Source organism: Littorina saxatilis, linkage group LG17, assembly GCF_037325665.1.
Source record: "Littorina saxatilis isolate snail1 linkage group LG17, US_GU_Lsax_2.0, whole genome shotgun sequence".
Taxonomy (NCBI): domain Eukaryota; kingdom Metazoa; phylum Mollusca; class Gastropoda; order Littorinimorpha; family Littorinidae; genus Littorina; species Littorina saxatilis.
Genome location: NC_090261.1, coordinates 11847585 through 11868906, shown reverse-complemented (window position 1 = coordinate 11868906; position 21322 = coordinate 11847585). Strand labels below are relative to the sequence as shown.

Sequence of the window (21322 nt, the reverse complement as noted above, 5' to 3'; positions counted from 1 at the left end):
TCACCCTTGAAAATACTGGGGCAAATAACATCTGACATTGTATGCCAGTCATTAGCTAGCAGTGTCTCCACGCGTGGTCGGCGATCTGTACCAGTGAAATCATGCGAACAATTGATATCCCTTTTGTAAGGTGTTATCTATGCTTGAAGTGATCTTAGAAAACCACACACACACACACACACGAACAACTTAAAAAATACACTTTCACGTCCATGTATTTTTCATACAATACATACACCTAACAGAAACACTTTCTACACCTTTTGTATTGCAGTAAAATGCAATCATTCGTTTTAGATTCATGCAGTATTCAAAAAAGACATTGCATTAAAATAGATTTTAAAAGCCATGATAAAAGGAATCAACAATGAGAAATTTCTGCTGAAACAAAATGTGCCTAAGACTCCATACCTACAACAAATCTGATAAAGAAATACAATATGCAACATTGCCATAAGAACCTGCCGCTGCTCTCAGAAAAAGAAAAGAAACAAAATCACAAATAAAAGTGATTTTAAATAAAACACTAAGCTAGTCTTGAGCTTCATAGCTGTCATTCTAACGCTGCATAGATCAATCATTTTATGACAAAAAGTAAGGTACAGCAAGATGAATGTGATCCCAATAATGAATACATGTATCTCTGTACTAACTGCAATCAAAAACAGCTCACAATTTGTTCTCTCTACTGAAGCACTTTCATCCCAGTCCCATAACAACAACAACAACAAAATACAGCAACATGAAAATAAATGAATCATAAAAACAATAACAAATATATACCAAATCTGTGGGAATTAATATAATTCCAATTAGCAACAATATTTTTTTTCTATTTTATAATTTACAAAAAATGCCCCTCTTTCAGAACAAAAGTGTCACACACATTATTCCCAAACAAATATCAGCAGACTGTGATTATAACCTGCACCTTTTCATCATAAATCTTTAAAAGAATTCATGTTCCTAAAACTAAGCTAATAAAGAGAGAGAGAGTGTGCGTGCATATTTGTATACTGTCTGTCTGTCTGTAAGTGTAAGTATCAGTGTTTATCTCAATGTCTGGTATTTGCTGTTCACCTAAAAACTAATACAATACCTTATTCTACCACATCCTGACGTAACTTTTAACAGTTGACCAGAATACAATTGAGAAGTAAACATTTTTAATTCAATCCTGGAATGCCATAAAAAGGAAACACTGGAATGAATCCAAACATCAAAACTGATGGCAGCAATCAAAAACAAAATCTTTCTCCTCTATAAAAAAAATCCAACAATTTGTAATAGCGTTACAAAGATTACTACAAATATAGCTACTTTGGTGATAACACTTTAACCACGCATACATTTGCATATGATTACTAAGATCTTGCACATTTCTGTCATAGTATCTATCACAGGCACAAAAGAATAAAGAGCTGTTAACAGATTTTTTTTTAAATTGAAATGAAGTGTTCATTCAGTAACTGAAATGTGACTCTCCAAAAGAAACCATGACTAGTGTCTGAATATGCTTTGGTAAAACAAAATCCACAGTCGGTGTAACAGTTTGAGTCACAAAAATATCAAAAGAGTCTTCCAGTTAACTTAAAAGAACAGAAATCTTTGAAAACCCACAAACAAATAAAAAATACAAACACACTAATACATGTTAACAAGGAGAAAGAAGGCTCAGTTCTTAGACTTAGCTAACACGCGCAGTGGTTGAATGAAATCTTTTCATTGTTATTGATTTATTGACAACTTAGCTTCATTTCCTATAAAACAAATACAGAAATGTTTACAATGTTGTTGAGTATCACGTTATAGCGATGTACACAATAATACTTTACTTCAATGAATGTATTAAGCTCTGACATCAAGGCATCACCCACACTCACATACACTCACAAGTTATTTTAAATACAATGTAAGTACCACACTTTCAGCAGAGGATGAAAGAGAGGGAAGGGAGACAGACAGAAAAATAGGCCTAAAATCAAAACAAAGTTCAAGCTTTCATAAGTACATGTAACTATCAGTACACACTTTCATAATAAATGCCCTAACTTCTTGCAGTATAACGGCACTTCCAAAACATTTTTCTGAAAAGGTATGATAGATATGACCAGACTTTTCCCTTTCAAATAGCACTGCACTGATTGTCTATGAGACTATGGTGCTTTTTGCATAGTCAGAGAAACAAAAGAAGAAAAATCCCACTTATGAGCCTCTTCAAACCGTAAATAACCATGGACATGAATATTTGAGACTCATGTACGCAAAAAACAGGGACTGACCAATTGTCAACAAGTGCTCTATTAAATTAAATTATTATGTTAAATTGTCGTATGCATTAAGAGCGATTACTTCCCTTTGGTTATTTGATAACAAGTGCTCTGTCAATTTTCCCACTCAAAAACACCTCCTTCTACAGAAGAGACCATGGTTGCTGCCCTCTGCAATTGCATTTTTACTTGAACTCTGGGGGTGTGATGTTAGTTCTTCACATTATCCACCCTAGCTGCTAACCTATCCATATAAATACTAACAAAATTGAAGAAGTATCTCCAAACTTTTGGAGTGTGAAACTAGCTAAAAGCATCTTCCACTCTAGCTGCAAATGTACCCAGGTAAACATCCAAACATTTTCTTTCACTCTTGCTGCACATGTACCCAGGTAAGCATTGAAGTGATTAAAGAAGCGATAAATCATTTGGGTCCTTTTCCACAAGCTATACAAAGAGATGCCGAGGATTTGGAGAATTGTTGGTTTGCTGGGGGAGACACGAGAAACTGGTCTATGTGTGTTGAGCATCTTGGACTTTGAGTTAGCTGACTACCTGAAGAAGGACAGCTTCTCTACTATAAAATCCTCTGTCAACTCTTCTGTGCTGCGGATTTCAAATACCTGCAATGATAAAAACCAAAATTACAAAATGTGTAAGAACAGCTAGAACAGAGAGAACACACTCATGTGCACGCAACAACATACACACACACACCTTTTCTGCAAATACACACCCTCATGCACACCCACACACACACAAACGCATGCATACACACTCACAAATTCACCCCTTCCATCACAGGTTAGAGGTTACAGGTTAGAACCTTTATGCTTCAAAAATACCCCACTCCCTTCAGGTTATACAACACAACGGTTTATCAGAATGTAAACCAAAGAAAGTGAAGATTGTTGGTCACTTTTACATCTGTGTATAAACCATAATGGTGTCATGCTTGGAACAGCAGCAATGACGCAGTCATCCAACCACGCCAACTCTCACGCCTGACTTGAGTGCTCAATACTTCCACAATAACCCTTCAAGTACATTATTCACTAACACACGTGTTTCCTACCAAACTTGAGGTAAACACCAATAAAACAAACCTTGGTAATTTCAGCAAATTTGACAAGTGCAGTCTTGGTCCCTGCATACATCATGGTCAGATCTGGTTGACATCCTGAACACAAACAAATTGGATAAACTCAATGAAAGCAATGATGTGAGTGCATGCACACAGTTTTCACACATGTTCCAGCAATCAGCGAGCTACCCATTCTGTTTAAAGCTGAAGTGTATGCAGTAACCTAACGCTGCACTTCTAAAAAAAAGTGTTGGAGAGGGCTGCTGCTTAAGCCACAGGCAGTCTGTAAAACTTACAAAGTCATACATGTAAGAATAAACCTTTGAGACAGATGTTGCCTAATGGCAATGCTCAGTTTAAAAAAGAGCTACCTAGATTAAATCAGAATGACAATATATGGATCTCCCAATATTCTCTTTTCACAGAGATCTCAATACACATAATCTAAACAACAAAGTGACTGTGGTGAGATGAACAAAGTTAATTATTTTGTTTTTTAACTCAATACACATAAACAACTATTTAGAGATCCCAATACAAAAACATCATTTAACTCTTTAAATATTCCATAATTCCAAAATATTTCATACTAAAACATTTTCAATCCCCTTTCACCATCCAAACACTCTCAAATGAGCATAAGCTATAGTATTTTGCAATAAACAGTTAAAATTCTTGGTTCAAGTTTTCAGAGTAACTTTTCAAAGCTCCACTCAAATTACCTGGTGGGCTGACGAAGATAAAGCAGAGAGGGTATGATACACGTCCATCAGACTGCTTGTACACATAGCTCAGAATGACATAACGAGGCTGTGACGCAGGCAGCTCATTGGCAAGTTCGTCAATATCCACATCCTGCAAATTATATTGTTGAGTAAGAATAAAAATGGTAAATGTATTAACAATAATGGTGGTTATGATAGTAACAACACCAAAAAGGTAAGCATATTGTATTAACAGCACATACAACAGTCCATGCCATGTATGGCCACATTTACTTGGCACGGAACAGTAATACATGTAACCCTTTGATGAGTGGCCATGGGCAGTCACAGGCAGCAAATGGGACCTAACATGTCTTTTACCCACAATGTGCTGCCACTCTAAAATCTCTTGCAAGCCCCACTGTATCACCTCGCAGCTCTTGTTGCAGACACTTACCTTGGGTCAGTGTGTGAAAGTAAGGAAACCAGTTTATGCCTGAAACCAGCTTTCCCATTCGGCCATGTTGATCTCGTATAAACTTCATACTGAATTTTGGGGTGAAATCTATTGAATTTCACCACCAATTTCCTTCACTTGCAAGAAACTGACATGATTTTGTCCCTCGAATAAGTGTACCTCTTTAATTTGACCAGGAAACAACATTTGAGTTTCGGGTATATATATGACGCTGTGCCAAAACGTGCTTTGACGGTCACCCCCTGAGTTTGATTACATTTTTTTTTATCTGTTCGCATCTTTCATGGCAAACCAATGTTTTTTAATGACAAACATAACCCATAGAGATAATAATCATAACCGTGCTAGATATGGTCATTTCTGTTTGACAATAAAAAAAGAAAGAAACGAGATGCGTGGGTTGAAACGAGTGAGTGTGAATGGGACACTTCAAGGGAACTCAGGATTTTGCTTGTTTGCTTGTTTACCATCGACTTACCTATAACTTACTGTGTGTGTTTGTAGATGAAGTATAAGTCTTCAAATCTGTCCCACAATAAATAAAAATTTCAAACTATTTCTTAAAAAAAAAAGGATTGAAAAGGAACGGTTTCGGACGTTACACATAATGTCAAATGTGCCTTGTGAACGAAAAGTTCGTCTGCTACTCCACTGTGAGCCGTCGTCAACATTCACGTTAATGGCGACTACAAATTGCACTCTTTGAACGTAATTTACCACACAAAAAGCATTAGACCGTGTGCTAGTCAGTCTTTCAGCTCTGAAAAGGTCAGTACTTTTTTTTTTGTCAAACGGTAACGTACGAAAATATCCAGATTCCAAAAAAGGTATTCTACATTTTCGCGGTAGAAAGATTATTTCGGGAAGCCATCTTTACCCAGAATGCACTCTGTGTTTGATTTCCCAAGATGGCGGCAAAGAAGAGAGAAGGTGAGTGTTTATAATTTTTTGTCAGGCACATCGTACTGGTAACGTCCGACATAATATAACGACTGAATTGCAAGTTTTTAGTGTTTTTAAAGCTTTTTAATGCACACTACAACGGCAAAAACGGACTGAAGCGGCAACACCATGTGTTTGCGTCCACACGTGTCTATGTACCGGGCATGAGTGACCTCGGCTTTCAGTCGTTACGTGGACACAGCACAAACTGTGTCCATTCAGTTCTACATCTACCAAGTGTAACATCTGACATGCTCAACAGCCTGCAGACTATATTTACAAACTGTTTGTCACTTTGTTTCTGGTTTTAGATGTGGTACACAATGTATTAAATAAGATTATTTTTGTTCTGACAAGATTTCTGTGTTTGTTGCATTTTTAATGAAATGTGTGTGTACTGCTTGCTGTCGGACGTTACACAGGACACAGTGAGCAGATGAATTTATGGGACAATAAAATTGAATTTTGGTTTGGATTTGATGTGAATGTCAATTTCAGCATCTAAGTCAATGATAAAGATTAGATTCAGAAATATCTGGCAAGTAATTATCATACTGTGGCTAGTTGTACTGTGTCCAGTGTAACATCCAACATCAGTCGGGTGCCCGTCTTTATTGATCAATATCTAAAAAACGCTGCTTTCATTTATCTTTTTAAAACTTGAAACACATTCAGGAAACCTCAGTCTTTAATGCTGCAACATCCAACAACAAATATAAACAGTTTTATTTTTGCCTCAAGTGTCCCATTGTAAGGAGGCAGGTTCTGGCACAGCATCATATATATATATATATGCTGAATTCACCGTATTCACTGGGTGGCCGAGTGGTAACGCACTTGCGCTCGGAAGCGAGAGGTTGCGAGTTCGACCCTGGGTCAGGGCGTTAGCAATTTTCTCCCCCCTTTTCTAACCTAGGTGGTGGGTTCAAGTGCTAGTCTTTCGGATGAGATGAAAAACCGAGGTCCCTTCGTGTACACTACATTGGGGTGTGCACGTTAAAGATCCCACGATTGACAAAAGGGTCTTTCCTGGCAAAATTGTATAGGCATAGATAAAAATGTCCACCAAAATACCCGTGTGACTTGGAATAATAGGTCGTGAAAAGTAGGATATGCGCCGAAATGGCTGCGATCTGCTGGCCGATGTGAATGCGTGATGTATTGTGTAAAAAAATTCCATCTCACACGGCATAAATAAATCCCTGCGCCTTGAATATGTGCGCGATATAAATTGCATAAAAAAATTTTTTTTTTAAATCAAAAAAAAATCCCTGCGTTTAGAACTGTACCCACGGAATACGCGCGATATAAGCCTCATATTGATTGATGATTGATTGATGTAGAGGGGAGGGATGAGGGGGTGGGGTGGGGAAGTTATGTGATTTTAAAAAAAAAAATGAAACTATGCTTACATCATACTCCTCATCCATAACAACAGACTGTGTCTCTTTGTTGATTTTCACTGAAAGAAAATAATAGAAATTGTGAATGGGCATCATCAATTGTACAATTTCTACATCACAAAATCTTATGTACAGGCAAATCCAGCTAACTCACAAACGGTTAAGTCAAAAATTCGCTTAGCACACAAAGAAATTCTGGTCCGGAATTATCCCTCTTTATCTATGTGTACAAAGTACCCTGAGCTCGAAATGGGATTTCTCTTACGTAAGTCGAAAGACGGATAGCACACAACAGAAAGTCAGTCCCAAAGACAAAGTTTACTCTATATTTACTACAGCAACTCGAAACACGAAACTTGGCGTCAAACACTAGCGCATTGTGTAACCTTATTCCCTTCTTCTCTACACGGACGCCACACCGACTGGTCAGTCGGCACGCAATAAAGTATGAACTGAAGTTAGGAGGGGGCGAGGAGTAAGGAGGGGGCGAGGAGTAAGGAGAATTATCCAACTCCAAGAAAACATTCTGAAAAAGGTGGGGAAGTGGTGACAAGGCAGTGAACGCACTCACCATGCACTGACATCATACGAAAGCAGCCACACAAACACAGCACAGAGGCAGAGGCAGGTGTGCAGATGCTTTGTGAGAATAAGCGTTGAAAACCAGTTTGAATAAAAAAAAACCCAGCAGATAGAGCTGCATGTCATAATCATTCTTCTTGTCTGGCTTTATTGACTGCATGCCGATCTTGTGGCAGTGACTTTTCACTCTTCAGTCGGACTGTACACAAACCGCTCTCACTCGGCTCCCTCACTGACTACCCTAAGCCCTGACAACTGATCCTTGGAAATTGTTTGGAAGAGTACACCTCTCTATTTCTCTCCAATGCTCTTCCTGCTGACTTCAGTGACACCGGACACCCCACTGAGTTTAGCCAGCTACCCCCCCCCCCTCTCTCTCTCCCCCCAGCCATGTACTGTTTGGTGCTGTGGCCAGAGAGGTGTCACCGGCTAATTGAGGCCAGCTGCACTGTTCACTCAGAGCAAAACTAGTTGACTGTGTCTAACTTTTGACAAAGCAACACAACTGAAGGGTTCACAGATTAGGTAACCGACTCACTGGTCAAGGCTGCAGGGAAACAAGAGTATCTTGTCAATGAAAGAGGTTACACACAGATACGCGATGCTGAGAACGGTGGCCGATTTTTCACTCTCTTTCTCGGAGGGCCTTCATCATTGCAGGGACTGCTGTAAAGAAATGCTTGCTTAGAAACTAACTCTTTTTGCATTGAAACATGCACCAGAACTGGTGGACACCATCGACAATGTCAAACATGAAATCGAAGCAGTTTGCTTGAGGAAACGGTCGTCAGCAACTCAAACTTCTCTGTTTTCTTTTTTTAAGAAAATCTGAGGTGACTTTCTTTGTGGCCCCGCCCCCTCCCTCTGTAAGGACCCCCCTCCATAAGGACCGATTTTTGTCAACATTTTCAAGGTCGCTAGAGAGGGGTTCCACTGTACTATGACCAAGTCGAAATTTCGGATAGGACACAATAACAATTCGGTCCCTTCAATTTCGTCTTATCCGGATTTGCCTGTATTTAACTTTTTGTTCATAATGTAAAAAACCAAATTACAGTCCCACAAAGGATCCAAGGTTAATGCTGAAAATCTACAGTCAGCATCATGTGTAAATCCTATATTTACGCTGGAACCAACCTTTTAAGACTTAAAAAAACTCCACATGTTTCTACTCGAGTAAAATACTCGCCATGCACTTTCAGGCCTGCTAACAATAAAATAAAACATACATATAATTATACATCCATGCCTGTATCAATTCAATGGACACTTAATGACATTCAAAAATGTTGCTTGTAAAAATACTCACAGACTATTGCAGCATTGTTCTTCTCCTTCCTGAACTTGAATTTCGTAAGAACTTCTTTCAGCTGTGGATCGATCTCACATACTTGCAAGTTGGATGCCTGTGCAGAAAGAAACACGTGACAGGAAAGGATTAAAGTGTTAACTAATAGGTTAATCTGACACATTTGGAAGACCATATACCCCCCCTCTCTCTCACACACACACACACACACACACACACACACACACACACACACACACACACAATGAGCCGCTTTGTTTATTGTGAAATGTGTCTTATGTACCGGTAACTATGATTTCGGAACAGTGAATACTTGAAGTTTGATATCAGTTTGTGAGTTACTATGTAAACAACCCTGCATTACAACTGAAGCTGGCTTTAATGGTTTCCAAAACATGAAGCGAAGATCGTCAAACTGCAGGTATCCTAAATGTTGTACATGCGTTTGCTGTACAAATGAAACAGAAGGAGCAAGTCCTCTCCGCAGTGTTTACCATTTTTCTTGCGTTTCTCGTTCCTCCCCCTCAAATGCGGAAGTAGCACACCGGACACTTCCTACTTTCTCCACGACTGCGCAATGACTAGCATCTTTACATCACTTCCGGCACGTGGAGTCTTCCGCCACGAGACTGTAAACAAACTTTGGGACGTTCTGTGTCTCAATTGTTTTTAATTATGATGACTTAAATTGTACACGATATTATTCTGAACTGAGTCTGACCTGTTATTAGCATCTTCTGCGCATGTTGGTGATAAAACATCATCTCAATTCTCGCGGAAAGTCTCCGATTTGGCGTTCAAGATGTCTGGAAGCGGAAAAGAAACAAACATTATTGCTGGACTGAACACCGTGATCGATGTTGATCTCCAGCAGACGATCAAGCGTGTAAAAAACGATTTGCTCAACGACAACACGCCGTTTGGTTTTGACTTGTTCAAGAAGCATTCCCAGTCTCTTAGAACTTTGCAAGAACTCATAGATGTGGCGCCTGAAACGGGAACGGATGAAGAGAAAGTGAAAGGAGAAAGAAACGCTGTGGAAGGCCTTATTTCTGATGTGTGCCTGCCATTTCTCCGCTCCTTTGCCCCATCTTATGACGGGAGAGCAGATCTGTTTGCGGCGTTGCTCAACATCTGTGATATGACCCTAGTGTGCTTGAAACGGTCTTCTCAGGAAATGATAGTCAAGGTTCTAGAACTGTGCTTGCAGTCTTTGATAGCATACCACCGCGAGTGTTCAAGACATTCTGACAGTGGTTCTGATCAAGCACTTGACATACTGTGTGCTCTAGAACTTTTGTGCACAACCCTAGAAGTGCCCTCATTGCCGCACAACAACCAGAACGATGAGCTCTATCACAGAATATTCTCTGCCGCCTTGTCCATTTTGTCCCACCTGGAGGAAAAAACAGCCAACCGTCTCATCTCATTTGTCATCGTCAGACTCATTCAGCAGCAGACCAGGGAAAGAAACGTCTACCTTCAAGAGACTTGGAAGCTAGTTGAAGCAGATGTCCATGCACACGACAAAGGAAAAAGAAAACTGTCCACCAGAAATTTGCAGCAGCATCTCACTATGATGTGTAGCATGGCCAACTTTTTCTTCCCTCTGACCAGTGAGACAGTAAGCCCAGACGTCCGGCAGTGCCAGGCTTTCTGGGAACTTGTCCAGCTAGGACTCTACCATGAGAACCCAGCCATCAGGAAACGGTCCGCGTACCTGTTGAAGAGAATCATTGACACCTGCGAGAAGTCAGATGTAGACTTCAACCCACCAGATCTGTCTTCAGGTGCCAGCTCTCTGCCATACTTCTGGTGGAGCAAGAAGCAGCAGGAACGTCTGTCCAAGGTCTGGGAAGATGCACTTCTCTTGCTCGAGACTTTGGATGAGAAGCAGGTATGCCCTCTTTCTTTCTACAGAACATGTATCATGAATGGCTCTTTGAAAGATTCACTTCACTATACAATTCGCTGACTTCTTTGGGGTGGTATAATGACAAGTAAGAAATGACGGCACATGATCTACAGTGTATTGTTATGATTTACATTATGTCATTAATATTGTCACTGTGTACTGTACTGTGTTCGTTTGCAGACCCACGTGATCAAGCCAATTTTGCCACGCATGCAGACTTTGCTCGATGCTTCCAAAAAGGAAAATGGTAAGTGTAGTTGATTTATGGATTGCTAAATTGATTGCATACTAACTGGGTTTGGTTTTTGTTTTGTTTTCTTCAATTTTTCTTGTTTTGTCATTACAGTGTTAATTCGTCTGTAGATCAAGATGACTAAAAGTTTGAGTTTTATACATGTTCAGGTTCTGTGCTTCTACACACATCATGGATAGTGACAATTCTGATGAGAGCATTTAGCCATGAGAGTGTGTTCATTGTGCGGTGGGCGTCGGATACAGTTCTGTTCATGGACTTCACTGCTGTCCCCTTCATGGAGCAGGGACAGCTACAGGTACTTTGTGTTCACTTCTAATTAAAAAGTTAAGAAATCCGTCAAAACTAACATACACATTTATGGGTTGTTCTTTTTTGTTTGTTGTTGTTGTTGTTTATGTTTTTATAATCATGAGTCTGCAGATTCCAAATTTGCTGTAAATGGTATGTAATATACTTTATTAAAAACGGTTCCTTAAGCCCCCCCCCCCCCCCCCCCCCCCCCCATTTAATGACCCCTGGAGAGTTTTCACTATCATTTTTCATTTAACTCATTTAATTTAAGACTGGGTTTTTGTGAAAGATGAGGGTATTGATCTTGGTGTTATGCATGTTTGTGTGTGTGTGTGTGTGTGTGTGTGTGTGTGTGTGTGTGTGTGTGTGCAATTTAAATAATTTGAGGGGTGGGACTTCAAATGAAAAAGCTTCTTGGGGTATACCCCACTCTTCCGAGAAGCCCCCAGAAGGTGAGAAATAGTAAAGACATAAATAAAATGGGCTATTTCGTTTATTTTACTTCAACGTTAGGTGCTGTCTGTCTTCTTCTTGACAGATTTTCTTCTTTCTCTTGCTGTAATCTCTCTTTTACATTTTTATTGTTGTTTGCTGATGAAGGACTGTTGTTCAAAACAGATCCTCTGTTTTTGTCGTTTATTCTCCATGCTTCTGGTGAGTATGTTTATGTTTTATATTTCATGTGCGTTTAGATTGATGCCCTAAATTCAACCTGGTGTTTCCTGTCTTTGCAGTTTCTAACACAGCAGCTGCTAGGCTTCCTCCAGGATCTGAAATTATACCAAAGGTGTGCTTCTATTTATATCTGTTGACTTTTTCTCCCCTCACCTCCCACTCTTCTTACTCTTTGTCGATGTCTCTCTTTCATTTAATCCCTGCGCCTTGAATATGTGTGCGATATAAATTGCATAAAATAAAATAAAAAAATAAATCCCTGCGCTTAGAGCTGTACCCACGGAATACGCGCGATATAAGCCTCATATTGATTGATTGATTTCTTCAAGCATGTGATCTGTCAGATCTGGAAGCAAGCTTAGTGATTTAAAACTGTTGTTTACTTACATTCCCTTGTTATGATTAAGTGATAATATCTTCCTTTGCAAAATCTAAAGTCCTTTGGGCAAAATGAACTAATCTCTATTAAAAAAATAGAAATTGCAGTGAACTTTTTTTTTAATGTACTTGTTTGTTTCTTGAGTTAAAATAATATTTTGGATTCATACCTGAAAATAAATTACATATATTATCACACACACACACTGATTGATAAATGTTGAAAAACTAGTAGTTTATTTTCACATTTGTTTCTTGTATATAGTCAAATAGTTATATACATTATATATATATATATATGCATATATGATATTTTATTTTTTGAAAGGCCTGATGGTTCACCAGCAGGATCCTGCACATCAGTGGGAACAGGTCTCAAACAGTTCTTTGCCAACGTGTGCAAGTCACTGGAAAGTAAACAGCAAAAAGGTGTGTGTTTTCTTTTATTTCACTGATTCCCAGTCACTTGGTAGCTAGCAGCATAAGGGTAGATGTTGTGTGCCAGTCTTTTTTTGTTTTGATTGTTTAATGAAGCATAATTGTTTATTTGTTCATGACTTAAAAGAGTCTCAAAAGTGTTTATCTCTGCTTGCGTAGCTGTGTATTTTTTGTGCATTTCACAGATTTTTAATTTTCATTATTGTATTGTCCCATCCCTGAAAAATTTGGTTTGTTTCCTCCGAGTGGAAAGTTAGCAGCAACAGATTCGTGCTACCCAGGTGTGTGCGTGTGTAGGTGTAATCGGCCACCTGCATTTCAACCATTTGTGCATTTTACAAGCTTCCAGTATTGTGAAAATGAAATGTTGCCATTTGTTTTCAGTGGAGTTTGTTGAGCATGTCCTCTCCGTCTTGGTGAAAGATAACTGGTCTTCTGTGCCGCTGGTGTTCATCACACAGGGCGTGTCCTGCATCAGTCCTGACGCTATTCTCGGTCAACAGGCCCTCATTACTGTCAGGTCAGAAAATGTGATAAGTTGTTTCGGTTTCCTTCATCATTATGGCAGTTATTTGCCTCCAAGCCTATTCCCCCTCCCCCTTTCCCCTTCCACAACTGTTTAGTTTGCCCTTCTGGTTGTTCTTTGCCTCCAATTGTCACCTCACCCCCTCCCTCTTTCCCCCCTGTTTATTTTGCCTTACTGGCTGTTCAAGGACTGGGTGGCCGAGTGGTAACGCACTTGCGCTCGGAAGCGAGAGGTTGCGAATTCGACCCTGGGTCAGGGCGTTAGCAATTTTCTCCCCCCTTTCCTAACCTTGGTGGTGGGTTTAAGTGCTAGTCTTTCGGATGAGACGAAAAATCGAGGTCCCTTCGTGTACACTACATTGGGGTGTGCACGTTAAAGATCCCACGATTGACAAAAGGGTCTTTCCTGGCAAAATTGTATAGGCATAGATAAAAATGTCCACCAAAATACCCGTGTGACTTCGAATAATAGGCCGTGAAAAGTAGGATATGCGCCGAAATGGCTGCAATCTGCTGGCCGATGTGAATGCGTGATGTATTGTGTAAAAAAATTCCATCTCACACGGCATAAATAAATCCCTGCGCCTTGAATATGTGTGCGATATAAATTGCATAAAAAAAAAGAAAAAAAAAGATCCCTGCGCTTAGAACTGTACCCACGGAATACGCGCGATATAAGCCTCATATTGATATTGATTGATTGAACCCTAACCCCCCCCCCCCCTCACACACACACCCCCCCTCACACACCCCCCCCCCCCCCCACTTTCTTTGCGCTCTCTATCCTTGTTATGCAGCAGAATTTGTCAAGTTCTTTTGTAAGTGGAAAGGCCAACACAGATGTGTGAGGTGTGTGAGAGCAAAAGTCCATGTATTTGGTAGCCAGCACAGAAGCTGCTTACTTTTTTCTTTGTTTATTGTTTTTGTAGGGGTCTCTTTTGATTTTGTTGTTTCTTCTTTTTCCTCGTGTGATTCTGTGTTATTTTGTTCCAGCTTTTTTTCAAGTGCCTTTGTGGCTTAGTTTGGTGACTGTGAGTCCTATGGGTGCTGAAGCATAGAAGGATTGTCCACTTTCTGTGCCTGAGAAAAAAATGAATTGGTATGATATTTTTCTCAGATGCATGACTTCTATGTGATTGTTTGTTTCAGGGAGATTGTCAACATAAGCCTGACCTCTCTTGAAAACATCTTCAGAGGAGCTATTGAGTGTTTCATGACCAAAACTGTCCTCAGCCTGCTTGATAAGGTAATCGCTCATTTACAGACAAGTTCTGTTTTCAACAAGATAACAATAAAAATGTACTCACCAGAAAACAGCAACAAGAATGCATAAACAAGAACTAGTTTTAACTTTTCGTCTTCGTCAGCTTAAGTTACAAATACAATAAGCTAAATAGAAGAGTTGACAGAGAAAGAAACTGAATAGAATGAGCACATAAGAATACCGACAGAGTGTAACGTAACCCAATCTAAAAACAAAGAGACTGCTAACGTTGCAAAATTCAGAATAAAAAAACAAGAAAGGTAGGTTGTTGGAACGTTTGTTATTGACAAAACAATACATTCACAAATATATCGACCCAACGGTCTTTTAAGTGCACAGACAAACAATTAATAATGATAATACTCTCTCTCTCTCTCTCTCTCTCTCTCTCTCTCTCTCTCTCTCTCTCTCTCTCTCTCTCTCTCTCTCTCTCTCTCTCTCCAACAACCTACCTTTCTTGTTTTTTGATTCTAACCTAAAAAGACGAAAAGTCAAAACTAGTTCTTGTTTATGTATTCTTGTTGCTGTTTTCTGGTGAGTACATTTTTATTGTTATCTTGTTGTATTTCTCTCACCTGCAGTCTCTTGTTCCATTTCTGTTTTCAACGTTTATTTTATGGGGATGCCATTAGATGGTCACTGTTGTGACACCTTACTTTAAGGAAGGTTTTGTTTGTTTTTCTGAGCTATGATACAGTGGAACCTGTCTCTAACCACCACCCAAGCGACCAACCAAAATTGCTGTTATGGACAGGTGGTTGCTATGGAAAGATGAATTATATAGAAGAAGAAAAACTATGGGATAATTGAGGTGGTGGTAATGGGCAGGTGGTCATTATCAAGAGGTGGTCGCCAGGGCAGGTGGTCATTATCAAGAGGTGGTCGCCAGGGCAGGTGGTCATTATCGAGAGGTGGTCGCCAGGGCAGGTGGTCATTATCGAGAGGTGGTCGCCAGGGCAGGTTTGACTGTATTTGCTGATATACACTGATCATTATTTTGATTATTTTGTTCACCACATGATTGCATGACAATAGCAGCTGATTCAAGTTAATTGGCCAGGTTTTGGTGGACAAAGCTAGTAAAGACTGTTTCTTGGGGATTACTCATGATGAGGAAGGCTGGGATTTGCCAAGAATAGGCGAGCATCTTTCTTGATATTAACCTCTTTTATTTAATTCTTTCTTGGCTAGCACAACATTGTTTCATAGACACCATCTCCTATTCACTGAGCAGGCGGCTAGCTTCCCACCATATCTTGCATATATTCTGGCGGACTGCTGATTCTTTCTCTAAATTTTCCAGTGCATTTGAACCCACATTTTAAGACCTCCAAAATCTGAGAAAATGAGGTCTTCAAAATGAAGGAGTCTTAAAATGGGTGTAAATTTACAGAGCCTCACCCGTTATGAACAGAAAATCAGAAAAATCAAAATCTTCAAAAGGTGGAAGCCTTAAATGGGGGTTCCACTGTACTAATATTGTCTTCCTTACGTTCAGGATGCTGTGTCAGTGGATGAGTTCATGGAAACATTAGCAGTTCTGGAGAGGGATGAGAGCCTACAGAGAGGAACACAGCTATGGTCCACAGTGGTTTCCTGGCTCCTGACAGCAGCGACAGAAAAGGACCGCTCCACCTGGAGCTGGTCAGCGATGGAGAAAACATTGACGGCCATGGTGGATAGTTACCTCACTGTGTCAACAGGTAAGAATGAACTTAGTCATTTCTTTTTGACTTTGATTACGTATTTTGTTCATGCTTTCTCTTGGATGAAGATTTACGGTAACCAACATGGACCACTGGCAGCTAGTCCTGTGGTACACATGTCAGAAGAATTTGAGAATACTTTGAGGCAGTGGTGCTTATTTTCCAGTTTATTTTTATTCCTGATTTCTAATTAGGGACACATTTAAAAAAATATATTTCGGTTTACGTGTTTCATAAAAACAAGATTATTAGTTTATTGTTAGCGACTCCCAGGTATAATCTGTTTTAAAACGTTCAGCAATGTGTGTTCAGGTGTAGGGCTCCTAGGATTTTCATTGCACCACTGTTGAGAGTAGTGGCAAATTAAAGCCTTTGTAACACATTTCTTGCAGGTAGTTGTGAGTGAAATAATGGGGGCAAAATCCAGCTGTGTTATCATTTTTTTTAATTCTTTTACAGACGCTACCGGAAGTCCTCTGGCTGAAACTGGGAGGGTCACAAAAATTGCTAGGTTTGTTGCGCTGATGTCTGACTGTGAATACAAAATGAAACAGAACAAAATGGACAACAGAGGCAAAGAAGATGGCAAACCCTTACTGACTGCAACCGTGCTGAAAGCTGTGGATGTTGTCAATAACATCAACGTCAGGGTGTACATGCCAGTACTGAAGGCTGACAGAGCCATCTTCCTGCTTCTGTCCTGTGCCAAGGAGTTGGGAAAAGGTGAGGCATGATTTTCTTTCGGGGATGGGGTTTTTGTTTCATTGTTTTGTGGGAGCTGAGAATCAAAGGGAGGTAATTGTTCTGAATGCATACGACATGTGCGTTTACTTCCCTTTGTTTCTCAGATCTTAAAATAGCTCTGCCTCATTTGATTAAGATTCTTTTGTGGGGGCTGATGCCATTTAGAGGCTTCTTTTTTCTTAGGCAAAAAAAAAAAAATTGTATGTTTCTGGTAACATGGCTACAAAAATTAGGGTAGGTAGGTTGGGATTTTTATTTTTTTGTATTTTGTTTTTGTTTTTTGGTCAGGGTAGAAAATAACTATACAGTGACGCAAAGAGACTGGACTTACTATACAAAGAGAAAGACAACACATTACAAAACAAATGAGACAAAAAGGATGCGGGGTTATCCCCCTTGTGTCGTCTGCCGTCTGTTACTTTCGTTTTGACGCTTTTTTTTTTTTTTTGCAAATGCAATAAAAAAAAGTCTAGGGTCGGCGGGAAAAAACTAGGTAGGGTCGGGTGACCAGAAACATACAACTTTTTTTTTTGTTGCCTTATGTAGATAAAGTTAGCGGTCAGGTTTACCAGTGTGCAGTTTGGGATATTATTTTTATTGTTATTTTAGTTAGCTGTAGGTTTTCATGCTTTGAACATCACCTGTAGTCAAATCTATCATAGTGCTCTTGGAGAGGACAATTAAAGATAGTTAGGGGGGGGGGGGGGGTGGGGGTTAATCATCATCACTATTTCTGAATTACTTGGGTATTAACTCTTCTTATACCTGTGTGTACATGACGTTTTAGGAAGTATCATGGGACAGTGTTAGAAAGACCTGAAATGTGTTTGCTTCTGATGACTGCGTAAGAAAGACCTTGCTCATCAAGGATTTATTATTACACATTTTTCTTTACAGGCAAAAATGGAATGCAAGACCCCAGTCAGAAAGAGCTGTGTGATCTTGTTCACGGTTGCTGGAATGAGCTACTCACTTTTGTAGAGAAAAGAACGCTGCTGGGCAAACAAGAGAGTGAGGTAAGTTGGGTCATTTGGATTGGATTGAATTGGATTGGATAAGATTTACAGTCCAGTGAGGTTACCCTCATGGAAATTCGGGCTGCTTTCTCCCCGGGGAAAGCGAGCTGCCATACATACGGCGCTACCCATATTTTTTTTTCCTGCATGCGTGTATTCATGTTTCCTGAGACTTAATGCCGTGTGAGATGGAATTCTTTTACTTTATTCCAATCCCACGGGTACTTGATGGACATTTTTATCTATGCCTATACAATTTTGCCAAGAAAGACCCTTTTGTCAATCGTGGGATCTTTAACGTGCACACCCCAATGTAGTGTACACAAAGGGACCTCGGTTTTTCGTCTCATCCGAAAGACTAGCACTTGAACCCACCACCTAGGTTAGGAAAGGGGGGAGAAAATTGCGGCCTGACCCAGGCCTGAACACGCAACCTCTCGCTTCCGAGCGCAAGTGCGTTACCACTCGGCCACCCAGTACAGTGATACCTCTGTTTGTAAACCTCCAAAATGTCTTCTGTGTATTTAGTTTTTTTTTTTCACTTTGATGGAAAGGGATCTTGGACCTATTGAAGCAGCCGTGGGGTTATGCCAATGTAAACTCTTAAGTGATGTTCCTTTACTTAAACTTTTATATATATATGGATTGAAAACTGGATTTCCCTTCTTTGAGCCATGTGACGTCAGAGGCTGACTATAATTTATAAATGTGCAGTTGGCGTAGACTACACAAAGAGTGCATGACATGTATTATTGTGGGCACACTTGTAAAAATAAAATAAATTCTATCTAAAATTGATTGGTACATAAATGCTGTTTGTATTTTTTTACCAAACTATGACATTTGAATGACATTTGACACAGATCTCAACAGTCATTGTTGACCTCCACCACTAGAGCGATCTGTGTAAAATGTCATATTTTGGTCAAAAATACAAATCATGTATATTGTTTTGTTTGCTTTTTTGTACAGCAGGACCATGTTGACCTTGACCTTGTGATATTTTACGCTGACGCTGTCAAAACTCTGGGAGAGCTTCTGCCTGTGGGTGCTGGTGTGAATGGTCTGACCAAGGCTGTGGACGCTTGCACCAAGGTCATGGACACGTCTTCAACAGCATCTCCTCTGCAGCAAGTGGCGGCTCTCAGCTTGTTGTCGGCGGTAGCTCAGGTATGGACTGATGTCACTGCTGTCAGTATTTTATTTTATTTTAGCTCACTATCTTCTTGGTGTTGGAGTATAGGGCGGAAATAAAGGAAAGAAGACTGAAGGAATGAAATAAAGCCTAAATTGCTAAAACAACCTTACAAGATTCTGGCTGTTTTAAACTTTTTTCCTGGCACTACCTAATTATCTGACAATTTAGCTGGTGATTTTACGTCATAATTTTCTGCTCTTCTGCTCAGTATTGTTTTAGCTTTGCTTTTTTTTAAATTTTTTTTTTTAACTTTATGATGATTGTCATATATATATTATATGGAGATAATTCATTCTTCTTCCTTTACACAATCAATGTCAAGGTGTTTATCCTGTATGTGAATCCTGAGCTTGACTTAGCCATAGTGCCATCTGCATTATGTCATTGTGAAAGAAAGGTTCATTATTTTTTGCCGTGACATTTTCTCTGCAGGTGGTGGGTACAGAATTGAGGAGAGAGGCTAGGGCGCACAACAGTGTCAAATCAGAGGGACTGCAGGATCTATCCAACAAGCTGTGGAAACTTTTCTCCACTATGTCTCTGGATTGTGACATCTTCACAGGGCATACAGGGTAAGGTTTGTCAACCAACGAAAACTAGATACAGTTTTAGTATTCACCTTTTGTCTGTGCAAAATGGGAAGCTGGCAGGCTGTTTCATCCATCTTTTCTTTTATTACACCAGATGCCATACCTGAAGTGAGTTTTAAATAAAGCTGAGATACATCTCTTAGGTCAAACTCATTAAGCTCTTCATAATAAAGCGAGGAAAGGTTTAGGTCAGGGGTCATTCATTGCATGTTAAAGAATCTATTTACATTTGGAATGACGAATTGTTTTGACTTTTTTGTTGTTGTATGTTGCAGTCAAGAAAAGAATAGAATGGCCTACTAATCCGAAAAAATGGTTGATTAATGTATGATGAATTCATCAACTGACTTACAGTGGAACCCCCCTTTTAAGACCTCAAACAATCTTAGAAATCAGGTCTTAAAAAGGAGGGAGTCTTAAAATAGGGGTAAATTTACAGAGGTTATGAACAAAAAATTTGAAAAAGCAAGGTCTTATAATGGGGGAAGTCTTGTCTTAGAAGGGGGGTGGGGGGGGGGGGGGTCTATTGTATTTTGTGCGAAGACTTGCCTAATTGCAAAACCATGTACCCGTCTTTCCGTCTTGTTTCAGGGGCAGCTCAGCTCACCAAGGTCGACATGTTTGTCAGTACATGATGTCACTGTGGCAGTGTCTGCGTGTTCTTCTCACACATAAGCCAGGTGTGCGTGAAGCTTCGCTCGTCTTGCACGCAGCCCTGGAGGCATTCTCTGTCAGTTCCGGAGAGTGTGATATGCCCATCATGCATTGTTTGGAGCTTGTCATGCCAGAGGTGTGTTTTGAGTACTGTACATTTGTGCTTTGAAAGTGATCAGTGATTTGATTTGTCAGATGCACAGAGATTTATCATTTGATGTAAGTTGCCTTTGAAGACTGTTATGTTTGATGTCATTTGTGAGAAATCAAGATTTAACTCAAGAACTTGTTAAATAATAAAGTACCTTTGAATAAACCATGTTGTCAGTTCTCATAATGGTCAAAGTCTAAGACTGTAGGGTCCACATTATTATTCAGAGGAAGCATAAATGTATGCAGTGTTGTTCCAAGGCCATGGTCTTCAGTCATTGATGCATACTTTTTTCACCTGACTTCTTTGTCTGAATCCTTGCCGGTCAACCATTCGATAGTTTTGACATATAGGTCTTCTGATCATCACTTTTCCTACCAAGCAGATAAGGCCAGGACATTTGGACCTATACATATTTTCAAACGAAGTCTAACTGACCTTTTTGCCCTCTGAGGCTCGGAAGTCATGGAACAACACTATGTTCGTATGTGCTTTCCTTTTTTTTTTTTTTCCTCTGTATACAGGGGAACCCCATTTTTAAGACCCTTCAATTTAAGACTGCCTCCCTCGCTTTTTCATATTGTTCATAACCTCTGGAAAGTTACCCCCATTTTAAGGCTTACTCCTTTTTAAGACCTGAATTTCTCAGATTTTCTGAGGTCTTAAAAGGGGAGTTCCACTGTAACTCTTCTTTTCTTAACTTTTTCTATCAACAGCTCCTGCAAGGTGTGGATCACCACGCTAAGGTG

General features: G+C 39.8%; 2 protein-coding genes and 1 long non-coding RNA gene across 3 annotated transcripts in view; 2 read left to right on the top strand and 1 right to left on the bottom strand.

Moving 5' to 3' along the window:
- The window catches only part of LOC138953470 (uncharacterized), a 202509-nt gene that overhangs the window by 163221 nt on the left and 17966 nt on the right, over positions 1–21322 (top strand). The window lies entirely within an intron of this gene.
- LOC138953469 (glia maturation factor gamma-like) lies at positions 198–9343 on the bottom strand. The gene is made up of 6 exons (XM_070325311.1): positions 9267–9343; positions 8773–8869; positions 6891–6940; positions 4077–4209; positions 3377–3450; positions 198–2893 (listed from the first exon to the last, which is right to left on the bottom strand). Exons 1-6 carry the CDS (start codon positions 9267–9269, stop codon positions 2822–2824), a joined length of 429 nt encoding a protein of 142 aa, XP_070181412.1. The 5' UTR covers positions 9270–9343; the 3' UTR covers positions 198–2821.
- The window catches only part of LOC138953460 (probable methyltransferase TARBP1), a 29881-nt gene continuing 17966 nt past the window's right edge, over positions 9408–21322 (top strand). Inside the window, exons 1-14 of the mRNA XM_070325283.1 lie at positions 9408–10669; positions 10868–10934; positions 11090–11238; positions 11969–12021; positions 12616–12716; positions 13110–13245; positions 14400–14496; positions 16013–16217; positions 16680–16943; positions 17862–17980; positions 18953–19150; positions 19611–19750; positions 20360–20558; positions 21290–21322. The exon at positions 21290–21322 is cut by the window's right edge and continues 159 nt beyond it. Of these exons, the coding sequence (XP_070181384.1) occupies positions 9575–10669; positions 10868–10934; positions 11090–11238; positions 11969–12021; positions 12616–12716; positions 13110–13245; positions 14400–14496; positions 16013–16217; positions 16680–16943; positions 17862–17980; positions 18953–19150; positions 19611–19750; positions 20360–20558; positions 21290–21322 (2856 nt within the window). The 5' untranslated portion in view covers positions 9408–9574. The remainder of the gene's footprint in view (positions 10670–10867; positions 10935–11089; positions 11239–11968; positions 12022–12615; positions 12717–13109; positions 13246–14399; positions 14497–16012; positions 16218–16679; positions 16944–17861; positions 17981–18952; positions 19151–19610; positions 19751–20359; positions 20559–21289) is intronic.

Coding starts and splice junctions, on each gene's coding strand:
- LOC138953469 (XM_070325311.1), bottom strand. Junction 4,210..6,890: donor TTATGGATGAGGAGTATGAT/GTAAGCATAGTT, acceptor TATAATTTGCAG/GATGTGGATATTGACGAACT. Junction 2,894..3,376: donor AATTTGCTGAAATTACCAAG/GTTTGTTTTATT, acceptor TTATCATTGCAG/GTATTTGAAATCCGCAGCAC.